General features: G+C 44.5%; 1 protein-coding gene across 1 annotated transcript; it reads right to left on the bottom strand.

The window, feature by feature from the left end:
• Positions 1 to 1,078: 1,078 nt before the first annotated feature.
• LOC141905233 (uncharacterized) lies at positions 1,079 to 5,761 on the bottom strand. The gene has a single exon (XM_074794084.1). It carries the CDS (start codon positions 5,759 to 5,761, stop codon positions 1,079 to 1,081), a length of 4,683 nt encoding a protein of 1,560 aa, XP_074650185.1.
• Between the last annotated feature and the right edge of the window lie 9,522 nt (positions 5,762 to 15,283).

The following is a 15,283-nucleotide window of genomic DNA, read 5'->3' as shown; positions in this document are numbered from 1 at the left end:
CCGAAAACGTCGTTAAGCGCGAGAAAAGACGTTTGCTCGTCGACTTTTCGTTTTATCGGAAAAATGCAAATGTCGATGCGCAAAAGCGCTCAAATCGACGGGAAAAGCACATTTCGGCCCGAAAACGTCGTTTAGCGCGAGAAAAGACGTTTTGCTCGTCGATTATTGGTTCCATCGAAAAAATGAAAAAGTCGATATTCAAAATCACTCAAATCGACAGGAAAAGCAGATTTCGGCCCGAAAGCGTCGTTCAGCGCGAGAAAAGACGTTTGGTCGTCGATAATTCGTTTTATTGGAAAAATGTTAATGTCGATGCGCAAAAGCGCTCAAATCGACGAGAAAAGCACATTTCGGCCCGAAAGCGTCGTTCAGCGCGAGAAAAGACGTTTGGTCGTCGATAATTCGTTTTATTGGAAAAATGTTAATGTCGATGCCCAAAAGCGCTCAAATCGACGAGAAAAGCACATTTCGGCCCGAAAGCGTCGTTCAGAGAGAGAAAAGACGTTTGCTCGTCGACTTTTCGTATTATCGGAAAAATGTAAATGTCGAAGCGCAAAAGCACTCAAATCGACGGGAAAAGCACATTTCGGCCCGAAAACATCTTTTAGCGCGAGAAAAGACGTTTGCTCGTCGATTATTGGTTCCATCGAAAAAATGAAAAAGTTGTGGCGTTGCGAGTCACAAAGAAGACCAGGTTCGGAGATAAAAGAAGAGAAAGACTAAAAACACGACGGGTTCAGTCTACAGATCATAAGATACTCGTTTATTTCGGTCACACACAGGCTAACCACCTGTCCCGACTGCACATGCGCATGCTAATATATATGATGATTCGCTACATAGGCTAAGGGGGAGTGAACACTATATGGTTACTGACATATTTACATAAACATCCTGTTCTCGACATTTCTCCGGGGCGACAAAGGTAAACAAATAAAGAGTAAGAACGGAGAGATATATGACTAATCATTACAATGGATTAAGTAAATAAAGCTTATGGAAATCAATAAACAACTAAACGTTAATTCAAAATACGATTAAATAGTAAATTCAGGCATTGATAGTAACTATTATGCAACTATTTCAAACATTCGACGATTTTTGCACGAGCCTTTCGCGCTGCGTTTCGCACGGGTCGCGGATCGGAGGCTATAACGGGGCCAGGCTCTTTAAAGTCCATATCGGTGTTAATTTCAAGCGGGAACAGTTTATTCATAGGTCGGCTAGTATTTGTAGTGCCCATTCTAATTTCTGCTGAACGAACTGCGCCGTCGTTCCCGTAGTTCAGTTTCGTTACGATCGCAAGCTTCCAGTTAATTCTACGTTTTTGGTCGTCGTGTACGAGTACAACGTCTCCTGATCGAATCTCGCTTGTTCTGCCATTATTTCGCATGGACAGATGTCGTTCACGTAGCGCAATAACGTATTCGTTGGTCCAACGAGACCGAAAATGTTCGAAGAGTTCCATCACTCTTTGTGCGCGTTTCTGGAGGTTTTGTGTGTTTATCGAAACACCATACTCCGGATCACTGATAGCATCGGTATCAGATAGGTGCGGTAGATTCGACATAACTCGTCCGTGAAGGAGGTGCGATGGTGTTAGCGGTTCTGGGTCAGTTACGTCATCGGACAAATACGTAAGCGGGCGGTTGTTGATCACCATTTCGATTTCCGCGACGAGCGTAATAAGTTCAGACATCGATATGTATGCGCGGACTAAAACACGTTTCAGAACTTGTTTCGTAAGTCCAACTAAACGTTCCCAAAAGCCACCATGCCATGGGGCGGCCTTTGGTATAAATACCCATTCAACATTTTTCTCGAGCATGTATTTTCGAACCGAATGAATATCGAGAAGCTTCTTTAATTCTCCCGCCGCGGCCACGAATGCCGATCCGTTATCACTTATCAACTTTTGAGGTAAGGATCGACGTGCGGCGAAACGTCGGAAGGCGAGAAGAAATGTGGCACACGACATATCAGAAACAACCTCGAGATGAACGGCACGTGTGTTCGCACATGTAAACAAGACTATATACGCTTTCGCTTCTCTGTTGTTATCTCTCACGAACAAATGTCCGGTGAAATCCACTCCCGTTACGGTAAAGGGAGGGGCATCTGTCAGCCTGCTCTTCTGCAACGGTGCAGGGTCCGGTAGTGGGTATGGCTGACCACTAATGATTTTGCAATTGTAACATTTTCGCAACAGAGATTTAACGACTTTCCTGATACTTTGAATCCAATACGTTTGTCGAATACGGTTAATCGTTGATTCTGTACCCAAATGAAGTGCTCTCGCGTGAGCATCAATCACAGTTAACTCGGTAAATCGCCCTTTCGGGGGTAGTAATATTGGGAATTTCGCACCATAATCAATCGGGGCGTTATGGAGTCTCCCTCCAACTCTCAACAAGCTATCATCGCCAATAAACAACCGTAGCTGTTTTGTCAGGGGCGCTCGCGATTTTGCATGATTACCCTGCAGCACGAAAATTTCATTCGAATAATTAGCATTTTGCACAGCTTTAATCCACGCCGTTCTAGCTCGGGCTATATCATTCGGCGTCAGATCCGCGGCGGACCGATCTGTCTGGCGTTGAAGTTTCGCGACAAACAAGAAAACGTAAGCGGTGACACGTAATAATGATCCCAACTCTATGAATCGTTCAATGTCGATTATTTCTACCAAACCAATCCGTTCGTCCTCCGCGTCTTCAACCTGCCCGGGTTGAGGATCGTTGATGTGGAGGATATTAACTGTACTAGTGTCAGCGTATAATTTATCCACGGGCCAGTCGCCATGTTTCAGCCATTCGGGGCCAAACCACCACAAATTAGAATGCCGTAGTTTCTCGGAGTCGATTCCACGCGATAGTATGTCTGCCGGATTATCTGACGTCGGGCAGTAACGGTACTCGTCAATTTTGATAGATTTAATCTGTTTCACGCGGTTGCTGACGAATACTGGTAACTTTCGATCGGAGTTCAACCAACAAAGTACAATCTGACTATCGCTCCAAAGCACTTTTTTGGTTATAGCGATTTCGGAACCGAGCGATTCAGTTACGTAATCGATAAGCTTCGAACCGGTCAAAGCAGCAAGTAATTCCAGTCGTGGAATAGTTAATTCCTTTACTGGTGCGACACGTGTCTTAGACATAACAAACGATGTATCATGCTGGTTTCGTAAATAAACCACAGCTCCAAATGCTGCTTTGCTACTATCAGCAAACACGTGTATTTCATAATTCTGGGTTTGCGGTTGACTTAAGTATTTCCTTGATAACACAATTTCTGACGCACGTGACAAATCATTCCGAATCGAGAACCATTTTTCTCGCATTGATTCGTCCTCTACTGGGTCGTCCCAGCCTAGATTAAGTTTCCAGAGTTCCTGGATGTACATCTTAGCCCTGACCTGTACGGGGGCCAGAAAACCAAGCGGATCATATAACTTCGACGCCGCGCTAACTACCTCCCGTTTTGTCACCAGATCGGACGTTCCGTCATCTACCTTGATGCTAAGGGTGTCGTTATGAGTGTCCCATCGGATCCCGAGGACGTTCGCGATGGGTTTCGACTCGGCTACTCCATCCGAGCTCGCCAAGTTACGCAGTCTCTGGCAATTAGTTGCCCACGCTCTGAGGGCCAAGCCTGCAGAATTCATTATTTCGTTTGATTGTGCATAAAAGTTTATCGCTTTGTCCTCAGATGTTACTCCAGTGACGATATTATCCACGTATATGTTTTCGGCCAATTTCCCCGCGGTTTCGCAATCGTAATTGGCTAAGTGGGATTTGACTGTGGCATTAAGGACAAACGGGCTCGAGACCGCTCCGAACAGGATACTTTTAAACTGAAGTACTTTGAAATCGCTTTCTGGATCATTCGGGTCGGTTAACCACAAGAATTTGGTATACTTCCGATCGTGTTCGTGGAGTCTTATTTGTAAAAATGCCTTTTCGATATCGGTGGATATTCCCGTAGAGTACAATCGAAATCGCAACAATATAGATACCAAATCGTTTAGGAGCGGGGGTCCAGTTTCCAAGCAATCATTCAACGACGGTTCGCTTCCGACTCTACAACTGCAGTCGAAAACGATTCTGAGGGGCGTGGTAGTAGAGTCCTTTTTTACTCCTCGGTGGGGTAAATAGTGTCCGATACTAGAGATGTCATGTGTTACATCCTCTATGAAATCACGCGACAGTTGTTCTTCAATTATTGCATCGTATACGGTTCTCATTTCTGCGGATAAACGGCGTATCATACTGCGAGTCCGTGCTTCGGCCACGTGTCTGTTGTCCGGCAAGGGGGCGTGGCTTTCTTTCCAAGGTAGTTTCGCAGTATAGCGTCCATCGCTATCAACAGTTAGATGGGTTTTAATATAGTCCGAATAAGCAAGTCCACGGTTTTTTATCAAAGAAGCGTCATCTTTGATGCCGATCGTTTCTAAGTCCCAAAACGATTGTAATGAGACTTCCTCTCCGCGGTGCGAATTGAGATCCATATTTCTCACACAAGATACGTTGAGAACGGTTGAATTCCTTACTCCGGTGAGTAAGGTGTGGCTCGGTATGGGCCCTGATAAGAGATACCCTATACGTGATGAAACGGCAGTCGGGCCGTAGCCCTTCACGGTATTATCGCCGACTATAGACCAGTAGTAATCGGCGCCAATTAATACATCGATATCAAAGTCGCCGGTTATTGATGATGGCTGTTCCGCTAGAGTTAGGTTTCGCAGATGCGGAAGATCCAAAACTTTATTGTTTACAAGATTGCTGATTGGCGTGGAGATGGTCGGTATCACGAGGGCTTCAATTAGTATCGGTGAACCCTCTGATGACGCGATGTTAAAGTTCGTTCTTTGAAGTAATCGCCGACCGGCCAGTTGTTCTCCGAACGTCGCTAGATTGATTTCCTCTTGGCCCAGATGTGGGAGATTTAAGCTGACAGAAATTCGCGTCGTGATAAACGATCTATGGCTGCCTTCGTCCAGTAAAATGTTTATCTTACGACCATTCGAGCGGTTATTAGCGGAAGTTGATGGCGAAAAAATCTCCGCCACAGCTGTTTTAAGAAGTATGGGCCCATCTGGTCGTGGTTGTTGGGCGCCGGCATACGTTTGATGAACAGTTTTTATATCGTGAGAATCGCTTCTGCTTCCGTTTTGTGGTCGATCTTTCGTAGAAATCTCGCGCGTTTCTGTAAGGGAGGAACCACATAGTAACGTGTGATGTTTCCCTCTGCACTTTTTACATGTGTTCTTGGATTTACAGTCCCGAGAACGATGAGTGCCCATGCAATTAAAACAAAGTTTATCTCGTTTAACGATATCCAGGCGTTTCTCTGGTTCGGTTACAAGAACACAATCTGACGCGAAATGTGTCCCTTTACAAAATGTACATTTTAATGGTTTTCTCTTGATCGCATTGCCCACGTGGAACGCTGACGTGGTACCCAGGTGAGCAGTTTCTGGGTACACTGAAACTCCTGCCTGGAACGCTGTTATCTCTCTCGAAAGGGCATCTCGCAACGACTGGAGATTCCAATTCGCGCCGTTATTATCCCTCGTTATCTGTCGTCGTATCATCCCAGGCAGTTTATCTAAGATAATCGGAGTCAACAAATCTCCGTAGCTATCTTCGTTTTTTCCGAGCGCACTTAGTCCTCGGATATATGTTTCCAGTTTGTCCGAAAATTCCATCAGACTCTGCATGTCTTCTGTCGGTCGCAAAAGTTCCCATAACGCTCGCATATATGCACTGATAATGATTTGCGGTTGCCCATACCTTTTTATCAGTACTTGAAGTGCGTTCGCATAATTCGACGCGGTGAGGGCCAGACCCTCGATCGTTCTCTAAGCTTCGCCGTTAAGTTGTGCGCGTAAGTATTGGAACTTAACGACGTCGTCGAGATTCGGGTCGTCGTTGACCGCTGAATTGAATCCGTCTATGAATTCCTGCCATTTGAGTAAATCGCCGTCGAATTTGGCGAGCGTAAGTTTAGGTAGATTTACCTTGTTCGGGCGAAATGGCGTCGCAGATGCACCGGAATTATTCATCGAAGAATTATGAGGTTGCGTTGTGTGCTTCGCCTTTTCTACAAATCGGATTATTCGGCCGCGTTTTTCGATGACGCTAGATCTGAAGTCCTCTGCTTCTTGAATCGTGTCTGAAAGATGCGTTAAAGGAGTTAGGTCCTCGATCGTCGAGTCTAGCTTCTCTAGTCGACTTAACTTTTCTGTGATCTGCTCGATGTAGATATTTAGTAAATCTACATCGTCTTCGGTCGTTCGAAAATCTTCGACGATTGTTGACGATTTCACGACGAGATCATCAACTTTCTGCCTGATTGCAGTTCGTGTGATTGTCGACCGGTATAGTGGTGAGTATCCTCCATTCGGCTGATCCTGGTCACGGCACCAATGTGGCGTTGCGAGTCACAAAGAAGACCAGGTTCGGAGATAAAAGAAGAGAAAGACTAAAAACACGACGGGTTCAGTCTACAGATCATAAGATACTCGTTTATTTCGGTCACACACAGGCTAACCACCTGTCCCGACTGCACATGCGCATGCTAATATATATGATGATTCGCTACATAGGCTAAGGGGGAGTGAAAACTATATGGTTACTGACATATTTACATAAACATCCTGTTCTCGACAAAAGTCGACATTCAAAATCACTCAAATCGACTGGAAAAGCACATTTCGGCCCGAAAGCGTCGTTCAGCGCGAGAAAAGACGTTTGGTCGTCGATATTTCGTTTCATCCGAAAAATAAAATTGTCGATACGCAGAAGCACTCAAATCGACGGGAAAAGCACATTTCTGCCCGAAAACGTCGTTTAGCGCGAGAAAAGACGTTTGCTCGTCGACTTTTCGTTTTATCGGAAAAATGAAAAAGTCGATGCGCAAAAGCGCTCAAATCGACGGGAAAAGCACATTTCGGCCCGAAAACATCGTTTAGCGCGAGAAAAGACGTTTGGTCGTCGACTTTTCGTTTTATCGGAAAAATGTAAATGTCGATGCGCAAAACGCTCAAATCGACGGGAAAAGCACATTTCTGCCCGAAAACGTCGTTTAGCGCGAGAAAAGACGTTTGCTCGTCGACTTTTCGTTTTATCGGAAAAATGAAAAAGTCGATGCGAAAAAGCGCTCAAATCGACGGGAAAAGCACATTTCGGCCCGAAAATATCGTTTAGCGCGAGAAAAGACGTTTGGTCGTTGACTTTTCGTTTTATCGGAAAAATGTAAATGTCGATGCGCAAAACGCTCAAATCGACGGGAAAAGCACATTTCGTCCCGAAAACTTCCTTTAGCGCGAGATAAGACGTTTGCTCGTCGATTATTGATTCCAACGAAAAAATGAAAAAGTCGATATTCAAAATTACTCAAATCGACGGGAAAAGCACATTTCCCCCGAAAACGTCGTTCAGCGCGAGAAAAGACGTTTTCGTATCAAATATTCCCCCTATCGGAAAAACGAAAATGTCGATGCGTGAAAGGGCTCAAATCGTCAGGAAAAGCACTTTCGACCCGAAAACGTCGTTCAGCGCGAGAAAAAACGTTTTCGTATCAAATATTCCCCCTATCGGAAAAAAGACAATGTCGATGCGTAAAAGCGCTCAAATCCTCAGGAAAAGCACTTTTCGACGCGAAAACGTCGTTCAGCGCGAGAAAAGATGTTTTCGTATCAAATATTCCCCCTATCGGAAAAACGACAATGTCGATGCGTAAAAGCGCTCAAATCGTCAGGAAAATCACTTTTCGACGCGAAAACGTCGTTCAGCGCGAGAATAGACGTTTTCGTATCAAATATTCCCCCTACCGGAAAAAAAGACAATGTCGATGCGTAAAAGCGCTCAAATCCTCAGGAAAAGCACTTTTCGACGCGAAAACGTCGTTCAGCGCGAGAAAAGACGTTTTCGTATCAAATATTCCCCCAATCGGAAAAACGACAATGTCGATGCGTAAAAGCGCTCAAATCGTCAGGAAAAGCACTTTTAGACGCGAAAACGTCGTTCAGCGCGAGAAAAGACGTTTTCGTTTCAAATATTCCCCCTATCGGAAAAACGAAAATGTCGATGCGTGAAAGGGCTCAAATCGTCAGGAAAAGCACTTTTCGACGCGAAAACGTCGTTCAGCGCGAGAAAAGACGTTTTCGTATCAAATATTCCCCCTATCGGAAACACGAAAATGTCGATGCGTAAAAGCGCTCAAATCGTCAGGAAAAGCACTTTTCGACGCGAAAACGTCGTTCAGCGCGAGAAAAGACTTTTACGTATCAAATATTCCCCCTATCGGAAAAAGGACAATGTCGATGCGTAAAAGCGCTCAAATCGCCAGGAAAAGCACTTTTCGACGCGAAAACGTCGTTCAGCGTGAGGAAAGACGTTTTCGTATCAAATATTCCCCCAATCGGAAAAACGACAATGTCGATGCGTAAAAGCGCTCAAATCGTCAGGAAAAGCACTTTTAGACGCGAAAACGTCGTTCAGCGCGAGAAAAGACGTTTTCGTTTCAAATATTCCCCCTATCGGAAAAACGAAAATGTCGATGCGTGAAAGGGCTCAAATCGTCAGGAAAAGCACTTTTTGACGCGAAAACGTCGTTCAGCGCGAGAAAAGACGTTTTCGTATCAAATATTCCCCCTATCGGAAACACGAAAATGTCAATGCGTAAAAGCGCTCAAATCGTCAGGAAAAGCACTTTTCGACGCGAAAACGTCGTTCAGCGCGAGAAAAGACGTTTACGTATCAAATATTCCCCCTATCGGAAAAAGGACAATGTCGATGCGTAAAAGCGCTCAAATCGCCAGGAAAAGCACTTTTCGACGCGAAAACGTCGTTCAGCGTGAGAAAAGACGTTTTCGTATCAAATATTCCCCCTATCGGAAAAACGAAAAAATCGATGCGTAAAAGCGCTCAAAACGTCAGGAAAAGCACTTTTCGACCCGAAAACGTTGTTCAGCGCGAGAAAAAACGTTTTCGTATCAAATATTCCCCCTATCGGAAAAACGAAAATGTCGATGCGTAAAAGCGCTCAAATCGTCAGGAAAAGCACTTTTCGACCCGAAAACGTCGTTCAGCGCGAGAAAAGACGTTTTCGTATCAAATATTCCCCCTATCGGAAAAACGACAATGTCGATGCGTAAAAGCGCTCAAATCGTCAGGAAAAGCACTTTTCGACGCGAAAACGTCGTTCAGCGCGAGAAAAGACGTTTTCGTATCAAATATTCCCCCTATCGGAAAAACGAAAATGTCGATGCGTAAAAGCGCTCAAATCGTCAGGAAAAGCACTTTTCGACCCGAAAACGTCGTTCAGCGCGAGAAAAGACGTTTTCGTATCAAATATTCCCCCTACCGGAAAAACGAAAATGTCGATGCGTAAAAGGGCTCAAATCGTCAGGAAAAGCACTTTTTGCCCCGAAAACGTCGTTCAGCGCGAGAAAAGACGTTTTCGTATAAAATATTCCCCCTATCGAAAAAACCAAAATGTCGATGCGTAAAAGCGCTCAAATCGTCAGGAAGAGCACTTTTCGACCCGAAAACGTCGTTCAGCGCGAGAAAAAACGTTTTCGTATCAAATATTCCCCCTATCGGAAAAAAAGACAATGTCGATGCGTAAAAGCGCTCAAATCGTCAGGAAAATCACTTTTCGACGCGAAAACGTCGTTCAGCGCGAGAAAAGACGTTTTCGTATCAAATATTCCTCCTATCGGAAAAACGAAAATGTCGATGCGTTAAAAGCGCTTAAATCGTCAGGAAAAGCACTTTTCGACGCAAAAACGTCGTTCAGCGCGAGAAAAGACGTTTTCGTATCAAATATTCCCCCTATCGGAAAAACGAAAATGTCGATGCGTGAAAGGGCTCAAATCGTCAGGAAAAGCACTTTTTGACCCGAAAACGTCGTTCAGCGCGAGAAAAAACGTTTTCGTATCAAATATTCCCCCTATCGGAAAAAAGACAATGTCGATGCGTAAAAGCGCTCAAATCGTCAGGAAAAGCACTTTTCGACGCGAAAACGTCGTTCAGCGCGAGAAAAGACGTTTTCGTATCAAATATTCCCCCTATCGGAAAAATGACGATGTCGATGCGTAAAAGCGCTCAAATCGCCAGGAAAAGCACTTTTCGACGCGAAAACGTCGTTCAGCGCGAGAAAAGTCGTTATCGTATCAAATATTCCCCCTATCGGAAAAACGACGATGTCGATGCGTAAAAGCGCTCAAATCGTCAGGAAAAGCACTTTTCGACGCGAAAACGTCGTTCAGCACGAGAAAAGATGTTTTCGTATCAAATATTCCCCCTATCGGAAAAACGACAATGTCGATGCGTAAAAGCGCTCAAATCGTCAGGAAAATCACTTTTCGACGCGAAAACGTCGTTCAGCGCGAGAAAAGATGTTTTCGTATCAAATATTCCCCCTATCGGAAAAACGACAATATCGATGCGTAAAAGCGCTCAAATCGTCAGGAAAAGCACTTTTCGACGCGAAAACGTCGTTCAGCGCGAGAATAGACGTTTCGTATCAAATATTCCCCCTACCGGAAAAAAGACAATGTCGATGCGTAAAAGCGCTCAAATCCTCAGGAAAAGCACTTTTCGACGCGAAAACGTCGTTCAGCGCGAGAAAAGACGTTTTCGTATCAAATATTCCCCCTATCGGAAAAACGACAATGTCGATGCGTAAAAGCGCTCAAATCGTCAGGAAAAGCACTTTTCGACGCGAAAACGTCGTTCAGCGCGAGAAAAGACGTTTTCGTATCAAATATTCCCCCTATCGATAAAACCAAAATGTCGATGCGTAAAAGCGCTCAAATCGTCAGGAAGAGCACTTTTCGACCCGAAAACGTCGTTCAGCGCGAGAAAAAACGTTTTCGTATCAAATATTCCCCCTATCGGAAAAAAACACAATGTCGATGCGTAAAAGCGCTCAAATCGTCAGGAAGAGCACTTTTCGACCCGAAAACGTCGTTCAGCGCGAGAAAAGACGTTTTCGTATCAAATATTCCCCCTATCGAAAAAACCAAAATGTCGATGCGTAAAAGCGCTCAAATCGTCAGGAAGAGCACTTTTCGACCCGAAAACGTCGTTCAGCGCGAGAAAAAACGTTTTCGTATCAAATATTCCCCCTATCGGAAAAACGACAATGTCGATGCGTAAAAGCGCTCAAATCGTCAGGAAAATCACTTTTCGACGCGAAAACGTCGTTCAGCGCGAGAATAGACGTTTTCGTATCAAATATTCCCCCTACCGGAAAAAAAGACAATGTCGATGCGTAAAAGCGCTCAAATCCTCAGGAAAAGCACTTTTCGACGCGAAAACGTCGTTCAGCGCGAGAAAAGACGTTTTCGTATCAAATATTCCCCCAATCGGAAAAACGACAATGTCGATGCGTAAAAGCGCTCAAATCGTCAGGAAAAGCACTTTTAGACGCGAAAACGTCGTTCAGCGCGAGAAAAGACGTTTTCGTTTCAAATATTCCCCCTATCGGAAAAACGAAAATGTCGATGCGTGAAATGGCTCAAATCGTCAGGAAAAGCACTTTTCGACGCGAAAACGTCGTTCAGCGCGAGAAAAGACGTTTTCGTATCAAATATTCCCCCTATCGGAAACACGAAAATGTCGATGCGTAAAAGCGCTCAAATCGTCAGGAAAAGCACTTTTCGACGCGAAAACGTCGTTCAGCGCGAGAAAAGACTTTTACGTATCAAATATTCCCCCTATCGGAAAAAGGACAATGTCGATGCGTAAAAGCGCTCAAATCGCCAGGAAAAGCACTTTTCGACGCGAAAACGTCGTTCAGCGTGAGGAAAGACGTTTTCGTATCAAATATTCCCCCAATCGGAAAAACGACAATGTCGATGCGTAAAAGCGCTCAAATCGTCAGGAAAAGCACTTTTAGACGCGAAAACGTCGTTCAGCGCGAGAAAAGACGTTTTCGTTTCAAATATTCCCCCTATCGGAAAAACGAAAATGTCGATGCGTGAAAGGGCTCAAATCGTCAGGAAAAGCACTTTTTGACGCGAAAACGTCGTTCAGCGCGAGAAAAGACGTTTTCGTATCAAATATTCCCCCTATCGGAAACACGAAAATGTCAATGCGTAAAAGCGCTCAAATCGTCAGGAAAAGCACTTTTCGACGCGAAAACGTCGTTCAGCGCGAGAAAAGACGTTTACGTATCAAATATTCCCCCTATCGGAAAAAGGACAATGTCGATGCGTAAAAGCGCTCAAATCGCCAGGAAAAGCACTTTTCGACGCGAAAACGTCGTTCAGCGTGAGAAAAGACGTTTTCGTATCAAATATTCCCCCTATCGGAAAAACGAAAAAATCGATGCGTAAAAGCGCTCAAAACGTCAGGAAAAGCACTTTTCGACCCGAAAACGTTGTTCAGCGCGAGAAAAAACGTTTTCGTATCAAATATTCCCCCTATCGGAAAAACGAAAATGTCGATGCGTAAAAGCGCTCAAATCGTCAGGAAAAGCACTTTTCGACCCGAAAACGTCGTTCAGCGCGAGAAAAGACGTTTTCGTATCAAATATTCCCCCTATCGGAAAAACGACAATGTCGATGCGTAAAAGCGCTCAAATCGTCAGGAAAAGCACTTTTCGACGCGAAAACGTCGTTCAGCGCGAGAAAAGACGTTTTCGTATCAAATATTCCCCCTATCGGAAAAACGAAAATGTCGATGCGTAAAAGCGCTCAAATCGTCAGGAAAAGCACTTTTCGACCCGAAAACGTCGTTCAGCGCGAGAAAAGACGTTTTCGTATCAAATATTCCCCCTACCGGAAAAACGAAAATGTCGATGCGTAAAAGGGCTCAAATCGTCAGGAAAAGCACTTTTTGCCCCGAAAACGTCGTTCAGCGCGAGAAAAGACGTTTTCGTATAAAATATTCCCCCTATCGAAAAAACCAAAATGTCGATGCGTAAAAGCGCTCAAATCGTCAGGAAGAGCACTTTTCGACCCGAAAACGTCGTTCAGCGCGAGAAAAAACGTTTTCGTATCAAATATTCCCCCTATCGGAAAAAAAGACAATGTCGATGCGTAAAAGCGCTCAAATCGTCAGGAAAATCACTTTTCGACGCGAAAACGTCGTTCAGCGCGAGAAAAGACGTTTTCGTATCAAATATTCCCCCTATCGGAAAAACGAAAATGTCGATGCGTTAAAAGCGCTTAAATCGTCAGGAAAAGCACTTTTCGACGCAAAAACGTCGTTCAGCGCGAGAAAAGACGTTTTCGTATCAAATATTCCCCCTATCGGAAAAACGAAAATGTCGATGCGTGAAAGGGCTCAAATCGTCAGGAAAAGCACTTTTTGACCCGAAAACGTCGTTCAGCGCGAGAAAAAACGTTTTCGTATCAAATATTCCCCCTATCGGAAAAAAGACAATGTCGATGCGTAAAAGCGCTCAAATCGTCAGGAAAAGCACTTTTCGACGCGAAAACGTCGTTCAGCGCGAGAAAAGACGTTTTCGTATCAAATATTCCCCCTATCGGAAAAATGACGATGTCGATGCGTAAAAGCGCTCAAATCGCCAGGAAAAGCACTTTTCGACGCGAAAACGTCGTTCAGCGCGAGAAAAGTCGTTATCGTATCAAATATTCCCCCTATCGGAAAAACGACGATGTCGATGCGTAAAAGCGCTCAAATCGTCAGGAAAAGCACTTTTCGACGCGAAAACGTCGTTCAGCACGAGAAAAGATGTTTTCGTATCAAATATTCCCCCTATCGGAAAAACGACAATGTCGATGCGTAAAAGCGCTCAAATCGTCAGGAAAATCACTTTTCGACGCGAAAACGTCGTTCAGCGCGAGAAAAGATGTTTTCGTATCAAATATTCCCCCTATCGGAAAAACGACAATATCGATGCGTAAAAGCGCTCAAATCGTCAGGAAAAGCACTTTTCGACGCGAAAACGTCGTTCAGCGCGAGAATAGACGTTTCGTATCAAATATTCCCCCTACCGGAAAAAAGACAATGTCGATGCGTAAAAGCGCTCAAATCCTCAGGAAAAGCACTTTTCGACGCGAAAACGTCGTTCAGCGCGAGAAAAGACGTTTTCGTATCAAATATTCCCCCTATCGGAAAAACGACAATGTCGATGCGTAAAAGCGCTCAAATCGTCAGGAAAAGCACTTTTCGACGCGAAAACGTCGTTCAGCGCGAGAAAAGACGTTTTCGTATCAAATATTCCCCCTATCGATAAAACCAAAATGTCGATGCGTAAAAGCGCTCAAATCGTCAGGAAGAGCACTTTTCGACCCGAAAACGTCGTTCAGCGCGAGAAAAAACGTTTTCGTATCAAATATTCCCCCTATCGGAAAAAAACACAATGTCGATGCGTAAAAGCGCTCAAATCGTCAGGAAGAGCACTTTTCGACCCGAAAACGTCGTTCAGCGCGAGAAAAGACGTTTTCGTATCAAATATTCCCCCTATCGAAAAAACCAAAATGTCGATGCGTAAAAGCGCTCAAATCGTCAGGAAGAGCACTTTTCGACCCGAAAACGTCGTTCAGCGCGAGAAAAAACGTTTTCGTATCAAATATTCCCCCTATCGGAAAAAAAGACAATGTCGATGCGTAAAAGCGCTCAAATCGTCTGGAAAATCACTTTTCGACGCGAAAACGTCGTTCAGCGCGAGAAAAGACGTTTTCGTATCAAATATTCCCCCTATCGGAAAAACGAAAATGTCGATGCGTAAAAGCGCTCAAATCGTCAGGAAAATCACTTTTCGACGCGAAAACGTCGTTCAGCGCGAGAAAAGACGTTTACGTATCAAATATTCCCCCTATCGGAAAAAGGACAATGTCGATGCGTAAAAGCGCTCAAATCGCCAGGAAAAGCACTTTTCGACGCGAAAACGTCGTTCAGCGTGAGAAAAGACGTTTTCGTATCAAATATTCCCCCTATCGGAAAAACGAAAAAATCGATGCGTAAAAGCGCTCAAAACGTCAGGAAAAGCACTTTTCGACCCGAAAACGTTGTTCAGCGCGAGAAAAAACGTTTTCGTATCAAATATTCCCCCTATCGGAAAAACGAAAATGTCGATGCGTAAAAGCGCTCAAATCGTCAGGAAAAGCACTTTTCGACCCGAAAACGTCGTTCAGCGCGAGAAAAGACGTTTTCGTATCAAATATTCCCCCTATCGGAAAAACGACAATGTCGATGCGTAAAAGCGCTCAAATCGTCAGGAAAAGCACTTTTCGACGCGAAAACGTCGTTCAGCGCGAGAAAAGACGTTTTCGTATCAAATATTCCCCCTATCGGAA

This window comes from Tubulanus polymorphus, chromosome 1, assembly GCF_964204645.1.
Source record: "Tubulanus polymorphus chromosome 1, tnTubPoly1.2, whole genome shotgun sequence".
NCBI classification, from domain to species: domain Eukaryota; kingdom Metazoa; phylum Nemertea; class Palaeonemertea; order Tubulaniformes; family Tubulanidae; genus Tubulanus; species Tubulanus polymorphus.
Note: the sequence above shows the minus strand (reverse complement) of the source record. Positions and strands in the feature narration are given on the sequence as shown.

Excerpts from the sequence above, each read along its gene's own strand:
- LOC141905233 (XM_074794084.1), bottom strand. The coding sequence starts at position 5,761 with ATGCGAGCGTTATGGGAACTTTTGCGACCGACAGAAGACATGCAGAGT.